Below are 21731 nucleotides of genomic sequence, written 5' to 3'. Positions count from 1 at the left end.
ACTATTTTTCAAACCTTACATATGACAATGTAATATATGCTTGGATTCTCCATAAAAACATACTAAAATTAAATATCAGTGCAATTGTATTGCTCTAGTGAAATTTGTAACGCTCTCGAGGCATCAAATTATTCCAGCAGCTCCCAAACTTCCCGCATAAATGCAACATTTTAATCTTATGCAGAGTAAAGGAACTTGAATTTCTTAACTATCTGAACAAAAAACATAACACTAGTCAATAATAAGAAGCTAAATTGAAGCATTTGAAACAAAACCTTATTTGACACAAGGAATAAGTCATCTGGGGCATCATTTTTTTTTTCCCAGGAAATTATAGGGCATCTTATTGATTCTTGAAGTTTGAGTCTTGGAAAATTAAATTTTAAATCAATCAAGATAATGTGTGTGGAATATGAAACAGTATCAGGGTGCATCTGCATGCATAACTCCTGTGGAGTGAAGTTTGAATGGCGAGCGAATGGTAATCCCTCCTCATCATAAGGTTCAATGCATTGAGGTCAAGAGAAGAATCTTATAAATCAAACACCGTTCAAATCAAATGTTGAACTTGAACAGTCCAAATGGTATTTCCACGAATTCTTTCAAAATGGTTTCTGCATTTAAATTGAGCGCCACAAAAGAATTGCAGAATTCTCTTGCATTCTTATTTAATAGGTAAAAAGTTGTAGAACTCTTTACTACTACTCTTCTCGATGTTTGGACCTTAACAAACCAACAAGTAGACAACAAACACATGTTTCTTCAAGAAATAATCAAACATGGAAAGGAATTCATGAAACAACAATTATCACCTGCGTTATGGCTATTTCATCGGAGAGGTTCAATTGCCCTGTTTCTCCTCCTATCTCTAGTTGCCATTTTATCCCCCATATCTGGCAAAGATGTCTGCTAAATCAAACAACCCAACCTCTCTCAATTTCTTCGCCACCTCCTCAGAGATAATCACCCCTTCTTCATTTGAATAATCATGCAAAAAGCTATTGTAATCAAACCTAGGAACCTAAAGTCCTCTATTCATCATCACTCTCTCCACATACTTTGTTGCTTCTAAAGACTTCCCCGCCTTCACTAAACCGGCAACAAAAATGGTGTCAAAATTCAGTAGTGGGTCTGATCCCTTCCTCCCTCTCTTCCGTAGATGCCCTTGCAGTAACATTAGATTATATATGTATGCATTGTAGGCTCACAACCTCTCTTTTATCATCTCTCGAAACACTTGGTGTGGCTTCACTTGCCATTCTCAACTTCAAAATCCCCTTCATCAATCCATGACACACACACTTATATCTGGTTTCTCAATCCCTTCCACAATCTTATAAGCCTCTCTAACTCTACTAGCCTTTGTTAATAGGCCATATTTTGGCAGGCGAGGCCAATGTCAAATTATCCGCTTCAATCCCTCTCTTATGCATTTTTTCGAACACCAAATGAGCTTGCCCAAGCTTTACTTTTTTTACCCATCCAATTGATAAAAACCCAAATCATCAATCCTTTTGGTCCTCATTGAAATTGATTATCCTTGAATAGGGTCTCCCCATCATTTCTTAAACTGTCTCAATATCCGCCTGGAACCCTTCACCAACCATCAAATTCCAAACTTTTGAAGCCCCAACCAAGAAAGATAAGAAGATATGCGCATTCAACTTTTAAGCTTGATTTTGTATTAGTATTTGACAATAACAAAAGGGTAATAACATGAACAATGATCAGATATGCATTCACCCTTCATCAACCAGCAATTTCACTGACTTGTCCTCTTTTGCTAACAAAGATCAGATATGCAATTCAAGAGTCAGGTATCAGATCAAAGTACAAGGTCTGTCTGTTTAGTCTGTCTTGAGGTTGGGGTATAATGTTTGCTTCTGTTGTCCCGCATCGACAAAACATAAATGCGAGAGATGCAGAGGCGCCTATACAATGAGTTGAAAGCACGACTCACAACATACTTACCCGGACGGGATTTAGTTTTGGATTTTATTCTGTAAAGTTTTATCGGTTGAGATTATTAGGGGTTTACTAGTTGGATTCCCGAGTTGTACGGATTGGAAAGTTAATTTATATTAAAACTTTTATTTTTGGAGGTTTTACAATTAGAATTTTTTTCAGCATATCATTATTTTATTCTTAATTCTGTTTTATTCCTGCTTGTTTATATATTGATTTTCTGGTATCCTTCGGATCTGTGCCCGGACTTGATCACCCGTGGTTCTAGAATCGAGGGGTATCACAGTTGGTATCAGAGCACTCCAGGTTCTAGTATCCTTAGGAGTGTCTTTCGTTAGAAGTCTTCCGCGTTGCGTCTCTTAAAACTTAAGCTATGTTAGGATTCATTGTACTATTTTACGGTTCGTTAGGAGGAGCAGCTGATGTCAATTATATTCTATACGTATAGAATGGTTGACACTAGAAGGAGGATGGGGACAGCAACAGCGATTCAGACCCAAAGGAGTAAAGGAGTATGTTATCAAGTTCTTTATCAGAAGCAGAACTCGGGATCAAAGGTTTAGTTCCGGTTGGCATTACTTTTAGAGGTATAGGCCAAGGAAGAATTTAGGAGTGTGTTTGAGGTCACCGCATGAAGGGACCAACACGATTGCAGTTGTTCTCATAAAGGAGACAAACGGGGAATAGGAGTCCCAAGAGGATTATAGTGGAGAAAATTATAGCATACCCCATAAAGAGGGTATTGAATCTTGTCAATAAAGGATCGCACGAGGGTGATGTTGTTCGCTAATAAAATAGTGAACGATACTTATAGGGTTGGTGTGGATAGTTAACCTTTTGGGTTACTTTTAAAGGAAGTAGATAAAGGAACTCTTCAGGGGTTTAGGAATCGGATGGAGTTCTTCTTAGAACGAGGCAATGATTTTATATCACGTTCCGGGAAGTGTGGGAATTAGGTTATGCCAGTCTAAGTTGTTTCTTAAAGCTACATTAGATGGTTTGCATTTCGTATATAAGGAGGATGAAGGTTAAGCCTTTGGAATTTGCTGAAGCAAATGGATATGTGATGAGCTATGATTGGAGCTTATGTGTCGAGGTTGGATGATTACCTCTAGAATTGAAAAAGAGATTATGAACAAATCAAGTAAAGTTAATTTCTAAAGGAGATTTCTTTGCTAGGAGGAACGGTGCTTTATGTAAGATTCTATTGCTTTTTATTGTGTTTTAGCGTGTGTGCTGTATGTGTTTCATTTTGGTTAATTTAGTCAGGATCGGGATTACGATTTAGTTGGGGATACAAGCATGTGACCAACCAACTACTGTTTTGGCGAAATAACGTTAATTATGCTAGGATTTTGGGTATGTGGTCGTAGGATTTGGTAAGTATACATAACTTTAGCCAATCTAAGGAACCTATGTTATCTACGAAATGGTTGACTATATGGGGAATGGGAAGATTCCATATAAAGGGCTGTGCCACACGAAAACGGAAATGAATTTTGTAAAGTTATTAATTCAGAGTTTCGTGAATTCCGAGGATGGAATTCCTTTTGTTAGGGGGGAAAAATGTAATACCCCTAGTTTTCAAAAGGATAAAATGGAAATATTTTGGTTTGTTTTTCATTTTTATTTAAATTTTTGGACTTATTTCTTATTTGGTTAAATTAGTTGATTTATTATTATTTGTGTGTATTTAATTTAATTGTTATATAGTGAATTGGTTTATTTAATTGATTAAGTGTGAATTATTTGTTTTAGATTAATTGATTTATTTTAATTGTTTATTGGTTTTAAATCAATTGTTTAATTGAATTGGTTTTTTAAATTAATTATTTATTTATTTTAATTTAATTGGTTTTAACTGACGTGTCTTGTTTATGGCTTATATGGTTTATATTTTAGGGTTATTTTAATTTAAGTTAGGGTTTCATTTATTCATGGTGTAGCCGACTTGTAAATTTAATTAAATTAAACATAGGTTAAATAATAGCCTATATATATAAAACTGTATGGTCTGCTAGGGTTGGAGAAACAAAAACAAAACCCTATTCACGGAATACTATTTTGAGAGGAAAACAGAGAGGGTTCTTGAGAGAATCTGTGAGGCTAATGGAGGAAGGATAGAGGACGAGCAGAGGAGTTGCTCGTGGGTAAGTCAAGAAGTAACAGAGGAATAGAAGGTTTATCAAAGGAGGAAAACAATCTGGGGAATTCTGAAACGTAGAGACGGCGTAGAGGTTTTAATTCAAAATCTCATAGGCAAGTTTCAGACTATCTCTTTCCCCATAAACTTATGTTCTGTGCATCTTATATAAACTCCAGGAACTTAATTAAACTATTAAAAACGAATTTTATGCATTGCTAGATGATTTCTGAAATCTGTTCTGTGTTTTTTTAAAGTTTAAACCCGTTGTTGCTTAAACTATTCTGTTGTGAGTTTAATTTATGTCGTTTGATTTACACTGGAGTATGAGAGGTTCTAGGACTATAAGAACTTAAACAGAATCCAAAGAATGCTACAAAAGTTTGGGATATGACACTGGACTTCGCCGGAAGCGAAGAAGAACTGAATTGGTTGTTTGCATAAACTGTCTTTGTCTTCAAATTAGATTTTTGCCAAACTATTCTTAGGGAAATCAAAGGAGTTTCTAGGAGTATTAGGGCTTAAATTGAACTCTTAAAATCCTTAAGAAACTTAGGACAGACAGTTGGAACTTCTCCCGGAAGCAAAGACGAAGCAGTGAAGCAGAGAGGGGCTCTCAGGGGTGAGAGCCGGCTCCTAAATGGTGGGAGCCGGCTCCCATGAAGAGAGAGCCGGCTCTCCATGAGGGAGAGCCGGCTCTAGAAGCCTAGGAGCCGGCTCCAATAAAGGGGAGCCGGCTCCCATGGGAAAAAAACCCCTACGGGTGTTTTCTGCAATTTTTCTGAAGTTCAGGGGCTTAAAAGTAATTACTGGAAAGTGATGGAGGGCTTTAAATGATTAAAATTAACTTGTTAAAGCCTTCAAATAGTTGGTTTATGCTAAGGTGCTAAACCTAAATGCATGTCATAAAACATAAGCTTATAATAGGCCTACTGTCAAGGAAGGAGGAATGCTTGTTTTGCTAAGTTGTTTTGACAACTTAATTTGGACTGACATTGTAATTATTGTTAGAATTTATATCAATGATATATTTAGCATAGTTCAGTTCCAGGAATGTTGGTTATGACGTCATGTACTCGTATCTAATAAGTTGTATATTGTCGGGAGTAGTGGAAGGTTAGTTGCTAGTTTCGTGTTAGCAAATTAAATGAAACTGGTATAAAATACTTTTTGAAGTTTCATATGATGTACTTAAACTTTGGAGTGTCATTATATCCGACACAGAATTTATAATGGGGAATTACATAGATGCTAGGAGATTTAATTATAAATTTGCATGCCGTAAAGGATATGGGAGGATTTAAATGCTAGTCATCATTTTAACATTTTAAACGAACTAGTATGGATATGTTGTTTTGGAATTCTAGTATAATGTGCAGTTTAAAATTCTGATATTCATTATATTATGTTATGAAGGATAATTGCTGAACTGTCTTAATTTCTGTTCTGTCAATTACATGGAAATGGATGGTTTAAATTGTTTATTCTTATTTTAACAATTTAAAAGGAGGTTCTATGAATATAATCATATACTGGATGCATGATAGGAGCTTATCTATATCTGATTTCTATTATGTTGGTTCTGGATATACTTGATGTTCATTTTGAGTGTGCATCATGTGTGGATCATATGCATTATATGTACCGGTATGGGACGGTGACATATCAGGGATGGATTAGATCAAAAAGCTAAGTCCTACCCCTTTCATACATACGGAATGGATTAACTAAAATAGTTAAATCCTACATGGATGCATGTCCTGTCAACTAAAACAGTTGAACGACATAACGGATGTTTGTTTTATTTTTCTGCATTAGGAAAGAATTTATATATATATTTATGGTACCGTGATACGAGCTTGAGTCTCCTGATCACGGTTAGAGTGCGTATATTGCAAAGGTTGAGTAGCTAGATATAGCTAATGTTCCCTGGTAGGTCTAGGTACTTGGCTGCTGAAAAGCGTGTTTTATATGTCACCTTCTACCCAGGCTGAACTATGTTATAGGCTAGTGAGCATCCTATAGTGTGTATTTATATATCTATGGACTATTGTAGATATTGCCGAGCTATCTAGGATGTATCTGCGTATCGGGTTTATGTACGGATTGTAGTAGGATGGAACTTGCATGTGGGCCTGACCCACCTTTATTTTTCAGGTGTTCGTGAGTACCAGGCTTAGGGTTTGATCGTGGTGATGCAAATACAGTCACTCACTCTTCCGACTAAATAGGATTTTTCTTTCTGGTTTTAGTTTTGGATTTTATTCTGTAAAGTTTTATCAGTTGAGATTATTAGGGGTCCACTAGTTGGATTCCCGAGTTGTACGGATTGGAAAGTTAATTTATATTAAAACTTTTATTTTTGGAGGTTTTACAATTAGAATTCTTTTCAGCATATCATTATTTTATTCTTAATTCTGTTTTATTCCTGCTTGTTTATATATTGATTGTCTGGTATCCTTCAGATCTGTGCCCGGACTTGATCACCCGTGGTTCTAGAATCGAGGGGTATCACATGAATTGCCGCCACCGTCGCCGTCGGAGTTGCAGTGATGGACGTCACGATTTTGGTGCATTCACCCACGCGGCGCGTCAGATTACCATCACCAACAGTAGGGGTGCTTTCCGGTTTGGTTGATCGCTGATCTTCACGTTAATGGGCGCCAGAGTCGGAGAGGATGCTGGCGTTGACGGCGAGGATATTGACGACTTCGCCGCCCGCTTGGTCTGTGTGGACACCGTTGAATCCGTGGTCACGATTTGTGGACGTCGTCAATCGATTCGCCGATGAGGATAGGTTTTGGGGATAGTGGAAGGTGTGGCCAGAAAGGAAAGCTGCAGATCGATTAGGATGGGTTTTGGGGATGGGTTTTTCGCTCGGTCGATTTTTGGTGATGGGTTAATGGTGGTGGTTGTGAGGATGGAGGTGGGGATGGTGGCAGTGGTTTGAGATATGTGGTGGTGGATGTCAGGATGGAGATGGTGGCCGTGGTTTGGGATAGGTGGTGGTGGATGCAGGCAAACTTGAAGGAGCTGTATACAAATTGGTTCATAGATGGAGCCAAAGATGGTGGCGGTGGTTTGGGGGTAGGGATAAAGGCTCTTTTGTCATTTAAGATTATATATATTTTGTATTAAAAAATTGAGGGTAAAATGGTCAATTCACATGATTGGGTGTAAGTGAAAGTTAAAACCAAAATCTTCATCTGGCTGAAATATGACCTAACCTCAAGGGGTGTCGGTGTAATTTACCCTTTTATATACACTTTTGTTAGTGTTAGCCTGTAGACAAGGCCCAGTTTATGGTTTGAGCTATATAATAAGGTCCAGTCTTCGGGTTGTGGGTCAAAGACCCAGTTTTTATCCTATACCGTTTATGGGTTGGGCTATATAACAAGGCCCAGTCTTCTTGTTGTGGGTTTGGACTTTTGTTATCAAATTTAGACTGTAGACAAGGCCCGCATATCCTATGAGAGATTGTTGTGATAACTTTATAAATTGTGTTAATCTCTAAAAGTTGCTCCATTATTTTACATATATTTATATATTCAATAGTCCAGTAAATTTTGTTCAACTAGATGTATAAAGACACTATGCCTTCCACAAAGGTAGACTGACCACCGTGATCATATTATGCTGTTGCTTAAAAAAGCCTTTGCGTAAATATCTGATTGATAGGTCCACTAAATGTGAACTCCTTGTGAGTTCACCTTGGCTGCATTATTAAAATTCCATAATTCTCTAACCAAACTCATGTCCTACATTCCATTAGTTATCTGACTTTATAAATGATAAATAAATAAATATATATATATATATATATATATATATATATATCTTCTTCTTTTTCGTTTATTTTTTTTTTATTTTTGGGTAAATTATATAACTATTTAATTTTTCAGTAAGTATACATTTCAACTCTTTTTTTTTTAGCTCAATTTCAGGACTTGTGGCTGCGTAATTCCCGGAGTGGAACACAAGACCTCCAGGTAATCCCCGGAGTCGAACACAACAGACCCTCCTCTGGAGCTAAACGATGTGGCCTTGTTGGTTGTTGGGTTCATTAATTGGATTAAAATTTTCAACTTACTAATCAAGTTAAAATCGACCAGAAGAGCAAACAACCCAATTCAAAGCGCCATGTTAGTTACCAACCTACAATTAGAGTCTGGTCTCTACTTTGGAAGGTTACAAACCTTATGTTTGATTGGAGTTTTGTTTTTTTCCTTTTTTAACGCTCAATTACAAGGATCCGCTGCACCATTTCTTGAATACATTAAAAAATAATAATTAAAAAAAGGGGGGGGGGAATAGCTGACGCATACCATGGTTGCCTATGAAAATTCCAACACAGCACAAAAGCCAGTCATGAATGCAACCACCATTGCTCCCATAGCAGCTATAATGAGAAACAACGCAATGGCATAGTGGCTAGCACGCTTGTCCCAATCATCGTAAAATGATGCAAACAAGTGGAGAATTACAACACTAACTGAGCAAACCATAGCAAAAGTATCGGTCATGACAAATAATTGGAAAGCTATCTGACTCGTTAAAACAGTTGTGCCTTGCTTCGGCCCTTGGTCGCCATCATAGTCCCCGGCTATGGTGAAACCAGCTGCAAATGTCACGGTTGCTACAAGTGTAGCCACTATCAAATGTGTCTCTGCAAGTCTTGTTAGGTCTAGATTTGGTTCCTTTCTTTTCTCTAATTTAAATTTGTTTCGACAACCCACCTTTGCTACCTGCAATTTTGTTCTTCTATCAATTTGAAAACAGCAGTACTAATGTATGGTCAAAATTAGTGAATCATACAAATTAATATGAAAAACTTTTACTGTGAGATCATATGTGATCCCCTTAAAATTTTCTTTTTGAGAAGTAATTCCATTGAAAATTTTCATGTTATGGATCGTGAATTTTTTTCTTTTCCATCATTATTTTGTTATTATTAGTAGTAGTAATAATTGAAATGAAAAATGAGTTTATGATGTAAATGTTCCTCCCCAGGACTTTGTTTTTACCTATATCTCTATAGGGATGGCAATGGGGCGAGGCGGGGCAGGGGTCTCATTCCCCATCCCCATCCCGTTGAATTTTTCAATCCCCATCCCCGCTTAAAATTTCACCACTACCCCCATATCCGCCCCCACCCCCGACCCCTTATCCCCGGCCCCCGATTAACATATATTATTTTTTAAAAAAAAATATAATTTTTCTTATTTTCATATATATACTAAATCTAATTTAATAATAAATTATTAAATGTAAGGGTATATTAGTACTTTCACACTTAATCAGGGCGGGTCGGGGTGGGTTTACCCCATCCCCACCCCTGCACGCCCCCGGTGGGTTTTCAAAATTTACCCCTATCCCCATCCCCCTTTACATAAAAGGGTCCCTATCCCCGCTATAAACGGGGCGCGGTGAGGACCCAGCAAGGACGAGAAATTTGCCATCTCTACTTGGACGGGATCAATGGGCGATAAATAAGGCCTATGGTCTAGATTGGTGACCTCCATTACACTAAGGAAGGGTGTCTGGCTAAGTTCTACTCATGTAATGGAGCCTACGTCATAATTTGTGGTAGTGGGGGAGACCCTGCCCAATCTTTAGTCCAAGAATTATTTATATGAGTTTGGTCTCAAAGTCTGCCAGTTTTCTCTATGCTTCTTAAGGGTTGGGTTTCAAACAAAAAGCACAAGCTATTCTAGTATGTTTGGGCCTTTAACTTTTTCAAAGGCTTGATGGGTTTTGCCCGGGTATTTATTGCTTCAAATAATATGCATTTAGTTGGCACTTATAATAAAGCAAGGGGTAAAGTGCATTAAACCCCCCTGAACTATGGAGGTTTTGCTACTAACCCCCCTAAACTACAAAAAAAAACCCCCTGAACTTTCACTTTTTTGCAATTTGCCCACTCAGGCCACCGGAAAAGATAAAAGACAATTTTACCCTTATTCAAAACTATATTGTTTCTATCTCCCTCTCTCTATTTTTCTGTGTGTATATATTATAAATATATGTATATAATATATCTATATATATATATATATATATATATATATATATATATAGACACAGAGAGTAGAGGGAGCACATCGATCTCGCCGGCCATTTATGGCGCCACCTCGTTCATGTCGTCGTTGACTAGCGACACCGACAGCAAGCAACCGTCGTCCTCGTCGGCGTTCCAGATCACCAACATGTCCCACGTGTCCCGCGAAGAACAAAAGAAAAGGCGGCAGAGACCCGAGCGGTGGACGACCTCTTCACAGCCGACCTCTTCACGGCGGCAAACGACAAGAGCAGATCTGACATCCCAGTGTTGTCGACGGCGCAGACGGTGATGGTCTCCTATAACTCCTTGTGCCACACCCAGCGCGTCCTCACCGCCTCACCAGTAACTCCTTGTGCCGCTGTCCTCTGTCCTCGTCAGTGCCGTTTCTGGGTTCGACGGCAGCCAAAAACCATTGCAGAGTTCATGATTTGGAGATTTTTTTTTATTTTTTATTTTATTTTTGGTTGAATATTATTTGGGGAAATTTGGTAAAGCCATGATCAATTTCATTTTTCCAGCTAGGGTGGATTGGTTGGGCAGAATGGTGACTCTGGAGGTTTTGGGTGGAGAGCGATGATGGTTTTGGTTGAAGGTGGTGGTGGACCGATGGTTATGGGTTTCGGCTTTGGATGGTGGAAAGGATGAAGGCGGCCTCGACGGTTTCGGCTTTGGATGATGTCGGCTGTGATGGACAGCGGGTGGTGCAGCGGCGGTGATGGACTGGTGAGGGCTCGGCCGTGAGGAACAAATGCGGCGGTGGAGTGGACTGGCTGGCAAGGATGAATCCAAGCTTCTTGTTCTGTAAATGGGTTTTGATTTTTTAATTTTTTTGTAATTTTGAATTTTTCTTGTTCTGTAAATGGGATGAATCCAAGCTTTTATACCTTGGATCGTTTCAGTTCTAATGCCAAAGGACCGGTCACAAGAATCTATAAAACATACAACATATATATATAGATAGATGTATACATATATAGGCAGATATATACTCCACAGATCGATGAGGAAGAAGGACAAAACGTTAAGGCTTGTTTGGATACTAGTTGGGTCCAAATGTCTTTAAAGGTCATTATGGTCTTTTTACATTCCATAAGGGCTCTATGGTCATTTAGAGAAATATGGGCTATCACATGGTAGAAATCCATCGGCCGGTTGCCGGATTGGATAAAGTGCAACCAAACAACATACTTCAAGGGGGTTTTATGCTACTTTATAAATTCAGGGGGGTTTTTTGCTCATTAAGATATGGTTGAAGGGGGTTTAATGCACTTTACCCTAAAGCAAGGCATATAAAAACAAGTGACTATAGAGTATAGAGTGTGACCAGACTCTATAGAAGTAAGTGTTACATTCCCCTAATTAACTGAAGAACAGCATACAAATGGAACCCAGTGTGGCTTACCCTTTATTTTCCTTTCTTTCTTACAGTCAATTGGATATCTTGTTGCTGGAGAGTTCCATTCCTTCCCTGCAGCCTGATGCAAAGTTGAATTCACAGTTGTCGGCCTCGGGGTTGAGACTTCATTATTCTTTGCTGAAGTTTCATCATTCTGAATCACAGTTGGACTTGGTTTCATGTCTTGTGATTTTGGTTTGGCTTCAACCAATAGGTTTTTTCAGAGGCATGTGCTGTTTCCCAGTGCTCCAGTTTGTTACCTTGGCGATGACCTCTTCATTTTTCTTTCTACCTTGTGACTCATTCACAACATTAGTAAGAGATCGAAACCACCCAGCTTGTAAAAGCTTCATATTCAACCAATATCATAAAATGACGAGCCTCAAAAGCATCTGATTTTTTGCAATGGTGTCCCTTGGAGGCAGCAGACTTTGGCTTTTCTGGGTTGCCTTTTTCTGATTGTTCTGGCACTAGGGAATCAATTGATGGTAAAGCTTCAGCATCAACAGCAGCCGGTGCATCTGACTGGATTGAAAACAATGTTCCATACACAAATAAGAAGCTAATATATGTATTTCAAGAGTCAAGTATCAGATCAAAGTAATTATGCAAAACGGACAAAAAGAACAATGAGGACATGAATTACGGACCTAAAGGGAAAAGGATGTTCTTTTCTTTTTCTTTGTGCGTGTGTGTGGATGTCAGGTGCGGAGGGAAAAGGGGAGAAGGGGGGTTCATGTGTTTACTGTTTAGTGGAACTAATCCACAGCTGCACTTGAGATTGCCAATGCTATATAAATAAAACTAAGCTGAAAGTATCAAAAAGACTCAAATGAATTTAGACCATCTAAATTGATGGTGTTCATGTGTATGCGTGCTATTTATTGAATGTGATCGTCATGATATTTTGCAAGTAGATGTGGGTTCCTTATCTCCTTTTTGAACAGCATGCACAAAAAATAACCTTGCTTATAGAGAATCAAGAACAAATATTCAAACTTCTGTCCTTCAGCAAATAAGGCGGTTTTGGTAAAAAGATAAACACAGTCTATTTTCTCGTGTAGAGAAGCATTTGGTTGTACCTGAAACGCACCCCCAGTTACCTTCCAAACAATCAGTTTGACTACATGAATCGACTGAGATATCCACTGCAGAAACACCAACATGTTGCTTGGTGAGGTTGTTGTAACCTTTTCCCAAAAGATCAGAGCTAACACCATAAACAACCCCACCGGCATTCCTGTACTGATTATCTTCAGCATTGTCAGAAATTTTAGTAATGAATTCAGAATCTACAGGCAAAGGTTCTGGTTCTTTCAAATTTGTGTGTAGTACTTCAACATCACCAGAGCGATTTAATTCAGCAGCTGTACTAACTGAACCAACACTTTCCTCTAGTACTTCACTGTCATTATTCTTTTCGCCTTTCTTTATGACTCCTTCATTATCTTCATCCAGGCAATTTCATGAATTGGAATGATCACTCTCTCCACATACTTTGGTGCTTCTAAAGACTTCTCCGCCTTCACTAAACTGCCAACAAAAATGGTGTCAAAATTCACTAGTGGGTCTGATCCCTTCCTTGCTCTCTTCCGCAGATGCCCGTGTAGTAACATTATACTATATGTATGCATTGTAGGCTCACACAACCTCTCTTTATCATCTCTTGAAACGCTTGTGTTGCTTCACTTGCTCTTTTCAACTTCAAAAGCCCCTTCATCAATCCATGATACACACCCTTGTATCTGGTTTCTCAATCCCTTCCACACTCGTGCATTTCTTTGTCAATAGGCCATTTATTGGCAGCAACTCCAATGTCAAATTATCCGCTTCAATCCCTCACTTGTGCATTTCTTCGAACACCAAATAAGCTTTGCCCAAGCTTACTTTGCTTACACATCCAATTGATAAAAACCCAAATCATCAATCCTTTTGGTCCTCATTGATTGAAAAAGCTTCAATGCTTCTATGGAATTGATTAGTCTTGAAAAGGGTCTCTCCATCATTTCTTCAACTGTATCAATATCCGCCTGGAACCCTTCATCAACCATCAATTTCCAAACTTTGGAAGCACCAACCAAGAAAGATAAGAAGATATGCATTCAACTTTTAAGCTTGCTTTTGTATTAGTATTTGACAATAACAAAAGGGTGATAACATGAACAATGATCAGATATTCAGATATGCATTTACCCTTCATCAACCATCAATTTCACTGACTTGTCCTAATTGCTAACAATGATCAGATATGCATTCAAGAGTCAAGTATCAGATCAAAGTAAAAGGTCTATCTGTCTAGTCTATCTTGTATAATGTTTGCTTCTGTTGTCCCACATCGACGAAACATAAAAGCGAGTTATCTAGACTGGCCTATTTAATAATGAGTTGAAAGCATAACTCACAACATTCTTACCTGGACGGGATCTATGGGTGATCAATGAGGCCCATGGTCTAGGTTGGTGACCTCCATAGGAGGGGTGTCCGCCTAAGGTCTACTCAAGTAGTGGAACCTACGTCATAATTTGTGGTAGTGGGGTCCAAAGAATTATTTATATGGGTTTGGTCTAATAGTCTGCCAGATTTCTTTATGCTTCTTATGGGTTGGGTTTCAAACAAGAATTATTTATATAAGTGTTCAAGTTTTTTATGCTTCTTTATGGGTTGGGTTTTGAAAATAAAGCCCAGGCATCAAGAAGTTGCATTACCCCTAATTAACTGAAGAACATAAGAACATACAAATAGAACATACTAATGAGATAAACTGCAGAAACACGAACATGTTGCTTGGTGAGGTTGTTGTCACCATCTCCCAAAAGATCACAAATCTAACACCAGAAACACCCCCACCAGTGTTCCAGCCCTGATTATCTTCAACGTTGTCAGAACTTTTAGTAATGAATTCAGAATCTACAGGCAAAGTTTCTGGTCCTTTCAACTTGAAGTACCTTGAATTTCTGTGTAGTACTTCAACATCATAAGCACGATTTAATTCAGCAGCTATACTTTCTTTATGGCTTCTTCATTATCTTCATCCAGGCAATTTCATGAATTGGAATGAGCCCACATTATATTTCCCAAGTAAGTTGTACCAATACCATCTTTACTTGAATCTTAAACTCTATCTCAATAATTAGCTTCAGTTTCTCGTAAGTTCCTTGCAATTTTAGCCACTCCATTATCTGTAACAACTCGGGATTCAGAGAATTGGCTTTCAGATTCAAGGCTCGTTTTTGCATTCATTGCACATTTTCCCTCTGCAATTTCCTTTCTGCTTCCACTCGCAGCAATATCAGAAAATTCATTTCCAGCCATTTCACGACCGCCATTTCCATCTTGCCCAAGTGAGCAGAATATTTGATCAGCTCCTGATGTCAATATATTGTCCAGAAATTCAGGGGGTGTCTTCCCGCTTGCCGGAAGTTTTTCTCTACAACTCCTTCATTGCTTTGGTTTCCATCTGTATCACACTTCTCAATTTTATCTGTTTCATGATCGTCAGCATTGTCACCTCCACTTAAGTTGGTTCCATCCACGGGAGCTACCATATGAATCATATCAGAGGGATCTGTTTAGTTGAATTCTAAAAGAATATTCCTTGATGAATCATTCTCAGATTTTTGAGGGTGCAGTCCTTAAAGACTGATTTGTTTGAATTTTCCCTGCTTCAGTCCTACCTAGAGGGTCTTCTACACCACTGGATCCAATGTCGTCACTGCTCATGACTTTTACTTTCAAAATATCAGCTTCACCTTCAACATGCACTTCAATTGTGTGCTGGTTACCTCCACCTTCCTGTTTAGGGTCCTCTTCCAAAGCATTCATATCTGCAGAAGAGATGTTGAAGCGTTCACCCGGCTTACATGAATAAGAACTGGAATCACTCTCATAAACAGTATCTTTATTAACCATCATCAAGAGATTCAGTTACTTCACCATAGCCTAGGGTTGAAGGAATATTTGAGAAAAAAAAATTAGAAAATTATCAACATGTAATTCCTAGATATAGAAGTTTGAATGGCGAGAGGATGGTAATCCCTCCTCATCATAAGGTTCAATGTATTGAGGTCAAAGAAGAATCCTATGAATCAAACACAGTTCAAATTAAATGTTGAACTTGAACAGTCCAGTTTCATAAATTTGTTAATGTTATTTCCACGAATTCTTTCAAATGGTTTCTGCATTTAAATTGAGCACCACAAAGAATTGCAGATTTTTTTTGCATTCATTGTTCCCGACAGGATTCCAAATTTTTTTTTTTTTTTAATAAGTATAATTTCATTGAAAATTGCCGAAAAGGGTAGCATGGCTCAGAACAACTGCACAAGCCAAAAACAATAGCCTCAAGCTATCCACAAAAGACACAGAATTCTAAAATCATTTGTATAATATCAATAATACTCAATTTAGATCAATAAAGCCTCAAATCCCGAATACTCGGGTTGGCTACACAGCCTTTTCATCAGCCATTTACTTATCCATATCCACTGTTAACTCAAAACCATCACGTCCTTACTATATTTTATCAACTTTGTGATTTTTGGAAACTATCCATGTTCTGATTTTTGGAAACTTCTTGATTTTATGTAATTTTCTGTTTTTTAGTAACTTTCCTTCATTGTAATAAAGTCAATTATAGTAGGATTGCTAGGAGACTCTATATAAAGGGTGGCTAGACTCTATAGCAACGACGGTTGTTTGCTCTTTTTTCTCCTTATTCTGTTATTCTTTTCCTTCTTCGTTTATTTCTCTCTCTTGCTTTAGACTACAATTGTTTGTCCTCTCTTAGTAAGGCACTCCCCCCTATCCATGTGTTCAAGACATTGCAGATAACTTTTCCTCCTCATTTCCTTAATTGGAAGTATAACTTCTCACAAGCACTATTATCTTAACTTTTGCTTGTTATGCCACTCCATACTCATGTTGGCTATACTCAATTTCAAAACAAGTGGATTCTTCACTACCCAAATACGGTATTTTTATGACAAACGAATCATGAATCACGAAAGAAAAGTAAACACCACCACACAAGGATTTACGTGGTTCAACTTAAGTCTAAGCCTACGTCCCCAGTGAAGATCCGACGAAAGATTTCACAATGCGAAAAACAGAATATTACAAGTTTCAACCCCCAAACCCTAGCTCTCACTCTCTTTCTTGTGATTTTCAGTGTCTCTCGTTATCACACTCCAAATCCTAAACGTCCTTACTACAAGAGAATACTAAAAAGGATTCACTACCCTGGTAAACAAGATTTGGCCTTATATATCCGGCTACAAGAGAATACTAAAAAGGATTCACGACATTTTTTTTTTTCTTTTATAATGAAAAATGGTAATACTATTAGCAAGAAGAGGAAAAAAGAAAAGCACACCAAGTAGAGGAAAAAAGAAAAGCACACCAAGTAGAGGAAAGTAGTTCAACAGTAAATAGATGGAAGAAACTAACATCAAGAAAACTAGAGTCCCTATGCATTGTTCTACAGTTCTAGTAACCTAGTGGGTGCCTAGGGATGGTTTTGTAAGGTCCTGTAGCGGTTGGGAGTTTCTTTTGTTTCTTTTTCGTAATACGCAGTATCCCTTGGCTTATTGTCCATATCCTTGTAACTCAGTGAAACATTTAATGTAATATGTTGCTTCAAATAAACAGAGAAAAAGAGCTCTCAGCAACTCTAAGAGGCAAAAAAGCACCATAAACCTCCTCTCTGGCTAATAGTCTGCCTTGCCATAGTGAGTCCAAGAACAGTTACCACCAAACTCCTTGACAAGGTCCAAGATCGTTATCATATTGCATAGCCCAGGAATTCTATGTCAATCTTGACTAACCAGAATATGACATTGGATGAGTATCCTGCAATAAGAATATCCTAACAACTTTGACTGTTCGCATTCTAAAACTCACCAAATCATGCGGATCTACACAATTATATGGCATGGAGGAAGTATATTTCGCATTACCCTCGGATCTTCTGAAAATAACACCTACACCATTAGAACCTGAGTTTCTAAAAAAATAGAACCATCAAAAGTGAATGGAGAAAGTATAGATAACATTACCCTTTAATCTTCTGAAAATAACAGCTACACCATTAGAACCAGAGTTTCTAAAAACTAGAACCATCGAAGCTGAATATAGTTCATCCACGAGGAGTCCAAAATAGAGATCGATTAAAGGAGCAAGATGCTTAAAGGAGGCCCTTTTATCTCTTCAAGGTAGAAGTCTGAGGACTAGTTCGTTTCATGATACTAATGTCAATATACTCCACCTACTTAGCTGACAAGATTTTTATGGAAATTAAAACTTAGTTTGCACATTGCAAACTTTGCACACATTCGATTGTGTGTGGGCTGTGTGTGTAAGTAAGTAAACATATCAGACTCAACACAGTGAAGAGCTATAATCTAATGATGACGACTCTACGAAAAAAAAAACTCTTTATAGGATATATAGGAGAAGTTTTGACCATATTAATTCTCCTTCAAGCTATGTCATATTCATCTGATCACATCTACCGAAGCCCTTCAAATAGTTCTTGTCACTGACAAATAACCAAAATACAAGGCTTCTAGACATGTTTTTATAACAATATCCACCATAGTGTAATATGATAACTTATTTTATAATCTTTCGAGCCTCATCAATTTAATTTTAGCTGAGTTGACAGATAACCTTTCTCCATTCTACTCTTTCTAGAGCCATATCTTCCATTTATCTAATCAAATTCAGATCTTATGCAGAAAAATCTTCCATGCCCCTTTTGTCTTTTCCCTTCACCTTCAAGAAAAGTGTATCCGTCTAAAAGCACTAGTCCTGGTAGACACCATCGAAAAGATTTTATCAATAAGCCTAACCATCTAAACATTTCCCTTACTTTGCCACTTTCAAAGTCCATGTTTGGGTATCCTAACGCATGCTCCTCTCAATCTGTCTATCTGTCTTTCAGCTCATCAAGCTCCACGTCCACACTCAAACATACTTTACTAATTCCAAAACTTCTGTCCTATCAATCAAATTTACTTTGTAAATCCTATTTGGAAAGATTCGCTTAACTAGTTCATTTAATTATCAATTTATCACCATTCCACCCTTTCCCCGCTGATTTCATAGCAAACACTTCTTCAAAATTGATCACCACAGTTGCATGTTCAAATTACAAAAGTGAGATGCTTCGGTAGTTGTAGTTCTCATAACAACTCAACTGAAGAGAATATCTAAAGGAAACAAATCAGATAAGAGAAGGTTTTGTTAAACCCCATTTTTATGTCATCAATTCATTTATGCCAACAAATTTAGATAACCACAGTTCTACAATGGTAATTCTATTTCATTATTTCTGTAGTACATTCCACTGTAAAAGTAAAACAGCAACAAATTTACTTAAGCAAAATCTTTTAAGCAACCAACAATGGGCCATAATTACACTACCCAACAAGTAGCTAGCATCAAAGAATTATCTAATCTCATTAAATGCTTACCAGCATTTGCATTGACCTTTAGTGATTGGCTGCTATCAAGATCACCATCCACAATCTTTTCCACATTCTTATCCAATTCTCTAACACCCTCCAAACGCCCTTCAAATCCTGAATGAAACCCACTATCTGAAAATTCAGCACAGCATCCGAGAAAACTTTATCTTCTGAGCTGTTCGATCTTTTACCAACTCCACCACTAGTGAACTCTTTACTACTACTCTTCTAAATGTTTGGACCTTAACAGCCAATATATAAACAATAAACACATGTTACTTCAAGAAATAATCAAACAAAGAAAGGGAATTAATGAAACAAGAATTATCACCTGAGTTATGCCCATCTTCATGGGAGAGGTTCAATGCCCTGTTTCTCCTCCTATCTCTAGTTGCCATTTTCTCCCCATATCTGGCTAATATGTCTGCTAAATCAAACAACCCAACCTCTCTCAATTTCTTCGCCACCTCCTCAAACATAATCACCCCTTCTTCGTTTGAATAATAATGCAAAAATCTATTGTAATCAAACCTAGGAACCTCAAGTCCTCTATTCATCACTCTCTCCACATACTTTGTTGCTTCTAAAGACTTCCCCGCCTTCACTAAACCGCCAACAAAAATGCTGTCAAAATTCACTAGTGGGTCTGGTCCCTTCCTCCCTCTCTTCCCTAGATGCCCTTGCAGTAACATTATATATGTATGCATTGTAGGCTCACAACCTCTCTTTATCATCTCTCGAAACACTTGTGTTGCTTCACTTGCCCTTCTCAACTTCAAAAGCCCCTTGATCAATCCATGATACACACTTATATCTGGTTTCTCAATCCCTTCCACAATCTTATAAGCCTCTCTAACTCTAGCCTTTGTCAATAGCCCATAAATTAGAGACGCCAATGTCAAATTATCCGCTTCAATCCCTCTCTTCTGCATTTCTTCGAACATCAAATAGGCTTGCGCAAGCTTATTTTTTTTACACATCCAATTGATCACAAGCCGGTACGTTGATAAACCCAAATCATCAATCCTTTTGGTCCTCATTGATTGAAAAAGCTTCAATGCTTCATCGAATTGATTAGTCTTGAAAAGAGTGTCCATCATTTTCTCAACCGTCTCAACATCGGCCTCAAACCCTTCATCAGCCATCAAATTCCAAACTTTAGAAGCCTCAATCAAATCACCCACTTCACATAACCCAAAAATCAAGTACTTATAAGTAACCCCATTTGGCTTAACGCATTCTTTCAACTTGGTAACTATGTGTTGGGCTTCATCAACAAGCTTAGACCCACACAAAGTCTCAATCACCTTATTCAAAGTCTCTACACTATAACAACACCCATAATCATTCATCTTATGAAAAAAATCAATACATTTCTTCAATTCTCGCGCAGAAGCCAATGTCTTAAGAGCAATTCTAAATGTCTTATCGTTGACAATACGACGTCGTCCCATATCTTGAAGAAGTTCCCAGAAGAGATCGATGTTTCTTGATTTCCCTATACAGTCGACCATCTTGTTGAAGGTGAGTGATGTGTGGTTGAAATGGGGCTGTGCTTGGGTGAATTGGTAGAACCTGTAAATGGGTCGCCATGAAAATGGGAATTTGTTGCAGACTTGGAGGAAGAACTCGTGGGTGAGTTGGAACTCGGAGCGTTTGAGTGCGTTGTGGAGTTTTGGGTCGGACGCGTCCTGTTGTTGGTAGAGGATGGTGCAGACTCGGAGGAGGTGAGTTGGGTTGACGGGTGTGATGGGGTTGGGGCGTTCGGAGAGGCCTGAATCAGTGGTTAAGGCTCTGAATTGGTGAGATATGAGGTTTATGGAGCGTCTAGGGATTGCGATTAGTCTTGCTCCGATATTCATTTGGAAGGAGAATGATGAGTGGGGCTGGTGGCATTAGATGTTACAAATTTAGGCCGTGTATATAAATTATGTACGCGGCCTAAATTTTAGGGTACAGGGTCAAAAAATGAGCACGAACAGTGTCATTTTAATACATGGTTGGCGGTATCATCATACATCATACGCGAGGTATATAACTTTTTTCTTTCAACGGTCCAATACTGTTGTATATTTTCACAGTTGGTTTATCCGAACGTGTTATATTGTAACCGCGGTCAATATTACAACCGGTACGTGTGAACTATTATCCAAAAACCATGAATACTTTGAAATAAAAAATAAATAAAAAGATTTTAAAATCTCAAAGTATAGAATTGTGGGATCCATGTCATATCATATCAATCAGATTAACCGGTAAAATAGAAATTCAACACATTTAATAAATGCGTCATTTTAGATTAAAATAATTACAACCCAGCACAACGGTGTCAAATCCAAACTCATGTGAAGGATTGAATAAATTCTACAACTGAATTAATTGACTAACATAAATGAATTGAACATCTAACGTAAGATTTGATGGGAGAGCTAGGTTAATGATAAATAAATAAATAGCCTAGTTGCCTTATTTGTACAATAAAAGTAATTAAAAGTTAAACACAACATCCAATAGATACACATATACTCAACATTCTATGCCAACTTGGTTATTCTCTGTGAATTTTTTTTCCCTGACAAATTAAACCTTTAACCATTTATTTTGGAATTTTAAAAAGTATCATCCGACCATAACTCATGGATCATGGTGGTATTTCATGAGTGGAATTATTAAGAAATTAAAAAGAAAGAAGATAGAGTG

At 37.9% G+C, this 21731-nt stretch overlaps 1 protein-coding gene and 3 pseudogenes across 6 annotated transcripts; 2 read left to right on the top strand and 2 right to left on the bottom strand.

Moving 5' to 3' along the window:
- Positions 1 to 725: 725 nt before the first annotated feature.
- LOC132296132 (putative pentatricopeptide repeat-containing protein At1g26500) lies at positions 726 to 10429 on the bottom strand (annotated as a pseudogene).
- Positions 8499 to 20942, bottom strand: LOC132294802 (putative pentatricopeptide repeat-containing protein At1g26500). Of its 6 annotated transcripts, XM_059792800.1 has the most exons (5): positions 19363 to 20942; positions 19038 to 19273; positions 12648 to 15504; positions 11572 to 12090; positions 8499 to 8853 (listed from the first exon to the last, which is right to left on the bottom strand). In XM_059792800.1, exons 1-2 carry the CDS (start codon positions 20891 to 20893, stop codon positions 19260 to 19262), a joined length of 1545 nt encoding a protein of 514 aa, XP_059648783.1. In that variant the 5' UTR covers positions 20894 to 20942; the 3' UTR covers positions 8499 to 8853; positions 11572 to 12090; positions 12648 to 15504; positions 19038 to 19259. The 6 variants fall into 6 exon arrangements, with proteins under 6 accessions (XP_059648783.1, XP_059648780.1, XP_059648782.1 ...); XM_059792797.1 differs by lacking the exon at positions 8499 to 8853 and having other exon boundaries at positions 10479 to 12090; XM_059792799.1 differs by lacking the exon at positions 8499 to 8853 and having other exon boundaries at positions 10479 to 12086.
- On the top strand, positions 9566 to 9713 carry LOC132297607 (U1 spliceosomal RNA; annotated as a pseudogene).
- Positions 13971 to 14106, top strand: LOC132297605 (U1 spliceosomal RNA; annotated as a pseudogene).
- Positions 20943 to 21731: the final 789 nt, after the last annotated feature.

The sequence above is a fragment of the Cornus florida genome, unplaced genomic scaffold (assembly GCF_030987335.1).
Source record: "Cornus florida cultivar Cherokee Brave unplaced genomic scaffold, ASM3098733v1 CherokeeBrave_3.0.0_Hap2_Chr02, whole genome shotgun sequence".
In the NCBI taxonomy this organism is placed as follows: domain Eukaryota; kingdom Viridiplantae; phylum Streptophyta; class Magnoliopsida; order Cornales; family Cornaceae; genus Cornus; species Cornus florida.
This window is presented reverse-complemented; position numbering and strand designations above follow the sequence as displayed.

Bases quoted from the DNA above. Each gene is read 5' to 3' on its own strand.
- LOC132294802 (XM_059792800.1), bottom strand. From the start codon at position 20,893: ATGAATATCGGAGCAAGACTAATCGCAATCCCTAGACGCTCCATAAAC.